This window comes from Lathyrus oleraceus, chromosome 2 (genome assembly GCF_024323335.1).
Source record: "Lathyrus oleraceus cultivar Zhongwan6 chromosome 2, CAAS_Psat_ZW6_1.0, whole genome shotgun sequence".
NCBI lineage: Eukaryota > Viridiplantae > Streptophyta > Magnoliopsida > Fabales > Fabaceae > Lathyrus > Lathyrus oleraceus.
Genome location: NC_066580.1, coordinates 405,003,848 through 405,013,377, shown reverse-complemented (window position 1 = coordinate 405,013,377; position 9,530 = coordinate 405,003,848). Strand labels below are relative to the sequence as shown.

At 35.2% G+C, this 9,530-nt stretch overlaps 2 protein-coding genes across 3 annotated transcripts; one reads left to right on the top strand and one right to left on the bottom strand.

Moving 5' to 3' along the window:
- Positions 1 to 433: 433 nt before the first annotated feature.
- LOC127119742 (glycine-rich cell wall structural protein 1.8) lies at positions 434 to 2,136 on the top strand. 2 transcript variants are annotated; one of them, XM_051050051.1, is made up of 2 exons: positions 434 to 1,452; positions 1,522 to 2,136. In XM_051050051.1, the coding sequence occupies exons 1-2, from the start codon at positions 537 to 539 to the stop codon at positions 1,953 to 1,955; spliced, it is 1,350 nt and encodes a 449-aa protein (XP_050906008.1). In that variant the 5' UTR covers positions 434 to 536; the 3' UTR covers positions 1,956 to 2,136. The 2 variants fall into 2 exon arrangements, with proteins under 2 accessions (XP_050906008.1, XP_050906007.1); XM_051050050.1 differs by having other exon boundaries at positions 438 to 2,136.
- Positions 2,137 to 3,706: 1,570 nt separating this feature from the next.
- LOC127119741 (ubiquitin carboxyl-terminal hydrolase 20) lies at positions 3,707 to 7,653 on the bottom strand. Its single transcript, XM_051050049.1, has 8 exons — positions 6,858 to 7,653; positions 6,580 to 6,694; positions 6,258 to 6,365; positions 5,863 to 6,029; positions 5,433 to 5,762; positions 5,235 to 5,357; positions 4,368 to 4,935; positions 3,707 to 4,282 (listed from the first exon to the last, which is right to left on the bottom strand). Exons 1-8 carry the CDS (start codon positions 7,272 to 7,274, stop codon positions 3,957 to 3,959), a joined length of 2,154 nt encoding a protein of 717 aa, XP_050906006.1. The 5' UTR covers positions 7,275 to 7,653; the 3' UTR covers positions 3,707 to 3,956.
- Between the last annotated feature and the right edge of the window lie 1,877 nt (positions 7,654 to 9,530).

Here is a 9,530-nt window from a genome sequence, read left to right as displayed (position 1 = left end):
TCCCAACAAACACCAAAAAAATATGATCTTCTTCTCCAAATATTATTATCATCATGTATAATGTTGTTTTTCAGTAGATTTAACTGCTATGTTTTTCAAAAGAAACTGATATAGCTTTTTTACTATATGACAATTCATTTAACTAGTCTTCCAAATATTTAACCATGCGCAAAAGACACAAGTTCCATTGGTGGAAAGATAAGAAGTTAGTGGGCAAAAGAAAAATAGAATATTAGCAAGAAAGAATGGAAGACATAGCAAAGTGGTGAGGTGCAGTCGGTAGGTTATAGCGACAGATAGAAGGTAGTAAATTAGGTTTTAGGTGTAAAGTTGTTAAAATGCTTTAGACTTTCTATAGATATTGCATTTGCATGCTTGGATGTGGAAGACAGCAAAAGCACACAATGTACGATTATTGGACATTCTCTACTCTCTACTCTAGTGTGAGAGTGAGAGAAACAATATCATATAGTATCACTGCGTTTTGTGTGTTTACATAATGGGCCATGTTGTAGGGACATCCATTTTCACTAGCCATGTGCTTCAACCACTCTTTGCTTTCAACACGTCTTGGCAGTCACTATAAATACCCTTCAAACTTGTTTGAATATATATCAAGCCAGCTTTGTGGGAATTCGTCTTCAAAGTTGTATCCCAATATGGCAGATATACAAAGAGTTCCCGTTGCTGTTTTCTTAGTTTTGTTGGCTTTAGGCGTGTGTTCTGCTAGAAGGGCTCTACTCACTTTTGATGCTGCTGGTGGCTATGGTTTAGGCCATGGCATTGTTGGTGGAGGCGGTGGAGGAGGATCGGGTGGTAGTGGTGGATATGGAGGTGGAGGAGGAGGAAGTGGAGGAGGAGCTGGATATGGAGGCGAGCATGGAGTTGGATATGGTGGTGGGGGTGGGAATGGTGGTGGTGGAGGCTATGGTACTGGAGGAGAGCATGGTGGTGGGTATGGTGGTGGTGCAGGAGGTGGAGGTGGAGCTGGTGGTGGTGGAGAACATGGTATAGGATATGGAGGAGGTGGTGGAAGTGGCGGTGGAGGTGGAGCTGGGTATGGTGCAGGAGGAGCTCAAGGAGGTGGATATGGCATTGGAGGAGGAGGTGCCAGTGGTGCAGGAGTAGAGCATGGTGGTGGTTATGGTGGTGGTCAAGGTGGTGGAGCTGGTGGAGGTTATGGTAATAGTGGAGAGCATGGAGGTGCTTATGGTGGTGGTGAAGGAGGTGGAGCTGGAGGAGGTTATGGTGGTGGGGGAGAGCATGGTGGTGCTTCTGGGTATGGAGGTGGTGAAGGAGGAGGAGCTGGAGGAGGTTATGGTGGTGGAGGAGAGCATGGCTCTATTGGACATGGAGGTGGTGAAGGAGGAGGAGCTGGAGGAGGTTATGGTGGTGGAGGAGAGCATGGCGCTTCTGGACATGGAGGTGGTGCAGGAGGTGGAGCCGGAGGAGGTTATAATGGTGGGGGAGAGCATGGTGCTTCTGGCTACGGAGGTGGTGAAGGAGGTGGAGCCGGAGGAGGTTATGGTGGTGGGGGAGAGCATGGTGCTTCTGGTCACGGAGGAGGCGAAGGAGGTGGAGCCGGAGGAGGTTATGGTGGAGGAGGAGAGCATGGTGCGTCTGGTTACGGAGGTGGTGAAGGAGGTGGAGCCGGAGGAGGTTATGGTGGTGGGGCAGAGCATGGTGCTGGATACGGTGGTGGTGAAGGAGGTGGTTCTGGCGGAGGCTATGGAGCTGGTGGAGAGCATGGCATTGGTTATGGAGCAGGTGGTGGAAGTGGAGGCGGAGGTGGAGCAGGCTATGGTGCTGGAGGGGCACATGGTGGTGGATATGGAAGTGGAGGCGGAGCAGGTGGAGGAGCAGGAGGTGGAGCATATGGTAGCGCCGGAGGAGGCGGACATGGTGGAGGAGCTGGATATGGAGAAGGTGGTGCACATGGTGGCTATGCTCCCTAAGAACTAATATATCTAAGCGTTCCCTTTGATGCATCAAGAATAAGTATATGTTATTATTAATTAATAAAATCATATTCATAATTCATATTTATATTACAAGAGCGAGATTATCATCTCACGATTTATATGTAACAAAAATATTCTACAATTATTAATTGTAATATTATGAAACTATTCTGAACTTTTGGCTTGCATTTCTTCCTATAAAAGAAGTGATAACATCTAAATTACAAACATGACTTTATTAAAAGTTCCAAATAGAGTGTTGTTTTTGTCATGCATGTCTCTACTTAATAGCTTGCCTTGATTCCTCAGAAACTGTCAACTGAGGTGTTGCAGATGAAGAAGCCATTGAAAATTCTCTAGAAAAGCTGTTGTCGTTATGAATCATCGTCTGTTTGCTTTTGATCATGTCGATCCTTCCATCTTCATTCATCATTAGAATGTTGCATGGAATATTTTTAGCATAAAATTCTCTGTTCCTTCTATGAGATCTGTTTTAAATACCATCGCCTCACATTAATTACACAACATGAATACCAAACATAAGTTCAATAGTATTGAATTCAAACAATTAATCATCTAATGAATGTACCTATCAAACAACACCCATGTTGGACTAAGAGTGACAAGTTGTTCCACGACCAGCATTCGCAGAGGATATCCCATTACTATTTTCTTCTGTGGCACAACCTGAATTGCAATAATAATCAAGTTTGTTTCATAATGTGATATGATTGTGAGTTTGTTTTGAAATGTGATTGTAAAGTGGTAAATTTATTGAATACCCCGTATTTTCTACAAAGATCTATGACAATGTGACACTTTAGATACTTATCGTTTCGGCACTCATTTTTCTCTTTCACTAGAGGTGGATCTTCCATCTCCACCATCCAAAAATCATTTCTTGTTTTCGAAGACACTACAAAAAGTAATTACAGTTTCACTTTCATGCATGGAGTATTTAGTATTAGGGAAAGGAAGTTAATGCAAGTGTTACTTCTATCAGAATGTAACCTTCGTAACCATAGAATAGATATTTGTGAAACAAATTATGGTTAATAAGATGACTAAATTAATTACACACTCACAAGGAATGTTGAGCCAAGGCATAACCCCAACAAGTGTTAATGGGCACTCTACGGTAACAACATTGTCCAGTGCCCATTGGAGAGGCTCTGTGGTGAACTCTGTCATTCCATCCATCACAACCACAACATGCTTGTTGGTGTTTTCTGTACTTGTAAAGTCATGATCAGGGAGATCATTCTCATGTGATTTCTTGTCCCATGCAAGAAGCTTCAACATTCTATGGAAGAATATAGAAACAACTAAAGCTCAGAAGTAATTCAAGTGCAAATGATAATAAGTAATGTATTAACTATCAAGAAAAGAATGAATAGGGAAAGGGATTTATTGTAGGCATATCAATTCCTTTTATAGAACTCACATTCACTGCTCAGAGTGCAGTACAGACAAAGTGCTCGACATGATCAAGAGCTGCTTAGTAATTGATGTCTTAAATGTTGTATTTATTAAATAATGTTTACATAGAAACTTCTTGCCCTCGGATATAATCAAGGTTCAATCTTGACAGTATCTTTAATGTCAAGCTAATTGATATTATATTAACTAGAAACTCAAACACTAAATTCCACTAAAGGGAATGCACCAATATGCAAACAAGTAAAAATTTGGCCTTGTAATAAACTTTTGTATTAAAAATTTAACATTATTTGAAGTTGGGAATATGCCTTAAATCATTCTTGTATTATTTCTCATCACCAATACTGTCGTTTCTAATATACTAATACATCCTGGTCCACAATTACTCTATGTATATGTTCTACTCATGCAAACTGGAACAAGGGGGTGTCGTGCTGTGACTATACAATTTGGCGAAGGTGTTGTTGACAAACTTTTAACAAAAAGACCACAGATAAAGGTATTTTCACAATAAAAAATCAAGTACACAGCCAAATGCCTAAAGCCAAAGACTATTTAATGTGAAATTCCGGCTGCCACAGGGTAGCCACCAATAGAAGCATGGTTTGATTTCTTTCGAGCACTGTTGTTTCCTTTGTCAGACGGCGATGAATCGGTGTTTTTTCTCTTGTTCTCTGGAGAAGTTTTGTTATGACAAGCATTAACTAAGTCCAAAAATGCACCTCTCCTTGAAACAGGCATCTTCTTAAGATAAGTGATGGCAGCTTTTTTTCCAGGACTATCGGATGATTTATTTGACTTATTTGATGATGATCTTTTACTGCTACTGCTCCCATGATTCTCTGTCTTGACATGTTCGCGTGAGATCTGGAAACTCTTACCTGACAAATGCAACTCAAGGTTATCAAACAAAGTAAATATTAAGTTACAAGCGAAAAGACTATCAGAAAAAGTGTAAACAATCACCGGGAGTCTGAGAAGGGGGTGTGTTGGGAGGAGTAATAGAATTGAAAATATCATTCTCTATGAAATCCATAACACTCTGATGAGATTTGTTTTTATCATGAGCACTGTTATTAGCATATGAACTCCCACCAGCCTTTGCAGTACCAGTCAAGCTGGCACTATTCAAAGGTAGAACTTTGGAGTTGATATCTTCCAATCCTTTCACATTAAGAGTTTTCTGATTTGAAGGCCCAGCAGAAAATTGTTCACGGCGAGGAGAAGCATCAATAACATCATCAATTTTAAGCAACTCACGACTTTGTCGACTAGAATAATCAAACTTCTTTTCAGAAATTTTTTTGGAGTACTCAGCCTCATTTATCTCAACATTTTCATTTAAAATAGGAAATGACTTATCCTGGCCATCAGTGATGTCTAAAACAGACTTGGGAGATGTATTCATCCTACCCAAATCCAGGGATGGAATTGTAGATTCTGCAAACTCTGAAAACCAAGGAGTATCCTGTCGGGCATAAAATAATATGTATGCTTCCTGAGACAGCACAGTCTTTTCTGATACCTTAGTAACCTGAATAATTTCAAGATATTACATGTTAAATAAAAATATAAAAGAATGACAACTAGCCAATACAATTTTAAATAAGCACAAAATGTATGCAAAGGAAACCAATCCATGAACAAAAAATATGAAACTTGCAACAAACAATAAGTGAATATTTTCAAGCTATGGAAGACTGGATCCTAGAGAAAATCTTGGAAGAAACAACATATTAATATTGAACCAAGGCACTGTCAACCTTTATAATTAAACATATTTGTAAAAGTAACTAAATCTCTTCTATGTGGAACAAATTTAGCAGATGCTACCTTTGAATCATCTAACTTATGCCATGTGTCTGGAGCAGTGCGAACAAAGCAGAAATAATGCCCCGAGTTAGATGAAAATCCAATATGCACAACAACTGCATATAGATCATATTTCAATGGTACCTGTCAACATAAAAATGAGTCAAAACAAGGAATTCACAAGAGAAATGTAAGTGGGGAAATAAAATCAAAACACACATTATTGATTTCATTCAAAATGGTGTAAGGCTGCAAGTCCAACTCCAATGGGAAATCGATATGCTTGTCGATCTTTTCAACAAAAACCCCATCTGCCTTGAACCTCTTTAAATGGAATGCAGCAATAGAAGGTGTCTGATTCAACATAAGCTGTTTCTCCATAGAAACTTCTTCATTGCAGCCCTCACATTTAAGCTTTTCATCAATGTTTTCCACCATAGTGAAAGATTCTAAAGCATTTGACAGAGAATCTACATTTTCTATTTCTAAACTCAAGTCAATCAATGGCTCCTTCGTGTCAGAAGAGCGGCCACAGGTACAACATCGGAGCTGAAACATAAATACAAGGAAAATATAACCATTAGCAAACATACAATTCTAAATCAAAGGGAGACAGACAATTATTTAACAATGTATTTCTCAATTATACCTTGCTAACCAGACTTCCTCCAAAAACTTTGTTTACAATATTCTCACCCTCAAAACTTGGATCATTCTTCTTCAAACTTAAAAAACATGAATCAAGCTTATCCAATGCACACTGCATAAATTCATGTGCATCCTCTTGTTGATGTCTTGTAAACATAGAAGAAAAATCTGATACAGGTCATGGATCACACCACAAAAAGTATAAATGAAACTAACCTCCTACAGTATTAACTAAAGGCTCTATTTCACAGATCAATAATATAACAATCACTTCATATTTTTACCGATTAATTAATTACATGATTATTAATCCTTCCATTCAAGAGATTGGCCACTGCCCTACCGCAAGATATTCAAAGCAAAACAAAAAATCAATGAATATGGTATTAAGGATACGTCTCAAATTATCCACAAGTATCACAGGTGAGATAACAGTTTCAGTAGACTGCAAGGAATGTTGCATATGGCAGCGAAAAGCACAAATAACACAGTACCCATTATGACCTGAAATTCCCAATCTAAAGGTTAAAATCATCAGGGAAAATAGCATGTCAAATAAGTTTTAATCACAAAAACAATTAATCTTATTAAAATCTAAACTCCTAGAATTTTAAAACCCCATTGCATAATAACATACTTCTACATTTTTTACCCATCAATCTAAAGCTAAAATTAATAAAATGAATGATGCTATTAAATTCAGACAAGGGCAACCCACCATCAGAAGAATGGCTGCATGAAAGAAGACCGTCAACTAGGGGCACTGTATGCGTGAAGCATTGCGTAATTGAGTTGAGAAAGCAAGTGTTCCCAAGATTTGCAAGCCCAGCTCCCTGTTAAACAGATAGATCATCAACAAAACTTCAAAAACAGAAACACAAAACATATGCAGGTATGTTTGGTGTCAGACACGTGTAAGTGAACGGCACAAACACAGTTACATTCAATTAATAAGCCAAATCTAAATAAAAGAAAAACAATGAAAGAAACACGCACAATCATCGATGGTGCAGCTTTAGAATCAGAAGCATAAAGTTCATCCTTTGAGGGTTCGTCACCATACAACCAACTATCATCGAGATGATCCTCTGGCAACAATTCTTCCAGCAGCACATCACAAGCCACCGCCGAATCCAGAGGTTGACAGTCAGGATCCAACGCCTCCGACCAAACAGATGCCGATTCGCCATTGATTATCTCATAAGAGGCTGGATGATCGAGATCCTCATCCCTGGGATGGATGTCAAAAAGTGAATCCAAAAGCGTGTCGTTGGTTGACGGCTCAGAAGAGTTCACTGGAGCAGGAGATTGAACGGAAGCTCCGTCGAGATCAGTCAACATAGAACTCAGTCCATCACCGTCAAGGGTTTCAGAAAGTGAATTTGCCATTGAAAGAGAATTTGAACAAGACATTGATTTTTGAATCAAACTTTCAAATTAGGGTTTCAAAACAACTGTAAAAAAAACCTTTAAAAAAATTTTAAAAAATAAACTACTTGATTCAGAGTACGAGAATCGTAGAGTTTCGAAAACGTGAGATTTTTGAGAGAAAATGGAGATTTAAAATTAAGAGAAGAAAATAAAAATGGCAAAATTGTTATCGGAAAAGGGTTTTGTGAAGAAGAAAAAGAAGAGGGAAGATGAAAAGGTTTAAAAATGAAGAGAAAAAATTTGAAAGAAGAGGGAAAATCTAAAATATTTGGCACCAAAATAAAAACTCAAGTAAACGAAAACGACGTCGCGCGCTCTTTCTCTTTCTCTCTCCAAATATCTCTTTCTCTCTGTAACCTCTCTAATGGACACTGTTTTTGTTTTCTTATTAATTTTTTCTTTGATACTAATGAAATGTGTCTAAGCACGCGATTTATATAAGGGTTTCATTTAATAATTTTTATTTATTATTATATTAAAAATTGTGGAAATTGAGTGTATTTGGAATGTTATTAACAATTATGATTTTATATTATAACTTTTTAAGGTAAATGACAGCTTGAGATTATCTTGGTGAAGAAGATTTTGAATTAATAAATATATTATTGATAAAAGGTTAAAAAAAGTATATTTAGTATTTTAAATAGAAAAATTTAAAAATTGTTTGATATTTATTCAATAAATTTTTTATTGTTTTTTATAAATAAATAAAAATCAAGCTTTTTATGGAAGACACTATTGTTTTCAACCGAATAATTGACTCTAAGTTTTTTTTTACACAATTCAGTATACTTGAATTGATGATCTTTTAAGAAGTCTTTGCCTTACACATTATCCGCCATTTTGACCGGAAGAGGGAAATAATGAAGTCTATTGGATTCATCATATATAGTATAGTAGTACTCATACTATGGAATATGTTTTGAAAATAATATTACTTATAGGAAATCAGAAAAAATATAATAAAAATATATCTAAATTGTGTCTGTTTATTTTAATAAAAAATATCTTACATATTATATCTTATGAAATATTTGAAATTAATATTTTGTGTCTGTCATATAATTTAGAAAACTAGTATTTAAATTCATATACTTATATTTAATATGGAATATGTTTTGAAAATAATATTACTTATAGGAAAACCAAAAAGATATAGAAAAATATCTAAATTATGTCTGTCTATTTTGATTATATATATATATATATATATATATATATATATATATATATATATATATATATATATATATATATATATATATATTATATATATATATATATATATATATATATATATATATAAAGTAAGATACTTATAAAAATATATTACATTTTATATTTAATAATTATCCATTGAAAATATCTTAAATTAATATTTTGTGACTGGCATATGATATAGAAAATTAGTATTTAAATTCATATGCTCATTTTTAATATGGAATATGTTTAGAAAATTGTATTATTTATAGAAAAACAGGAGAAATATAAATTTTAATTAAAAAATATAAAATATAAAATCCTTATAAAAATATCTTACAACGTATATTTTATGTATGCCCGTTGAAAATAACATTACTTATAAAATATCACAAAAAATATAACAAAAAAAAATCTATTTTATATTTGTTCAATTTAATTTATTCCAGTCCATTTTAAAAATGTGTGTGTCTTTTTTTAATCAAAAGTGGGCTTTGGACCAATAAATAAATAAATAAATAATGAGGGAGACATTGAGTCAAAACCTCAAATTCCTAATTTGTTAAGATTGAAATTCAAAACTAGAATCAATGAATATACCATACTAAAGTTAGAAATTAATAAATCTAAGTTAACTAACTTATATATGAAGAATAGTTCTATTCTCTGTAAATGTGTGTAGCCAAAAAAAAACTAAAGTTTTTAATTTTAGTCATAGATATCTCATCTATTATTTTTCTTTTAAGACATCCGGAAGTAGGTTTTTAACTATTACCACTAAATCTGTCTTCAATCATAAATTAGACTATTATAACTAACCGCATATTTCATTGTCAAAATGACTTTTATAATCTCAACTAGAAACGCATTATTTGAACCTAAGTTACAAGTAAAACTATCTGGATGCTCACCAAAGTAAAACTATCTAGGTGCTCACCAAAATGGACTCCACGATGTCTCTTTCAATACTCTAGGCTTATGTGGATGAATTTTAATTGAGAAATTCTATAAGATCATAAAATCCCGCATGGAAAAATT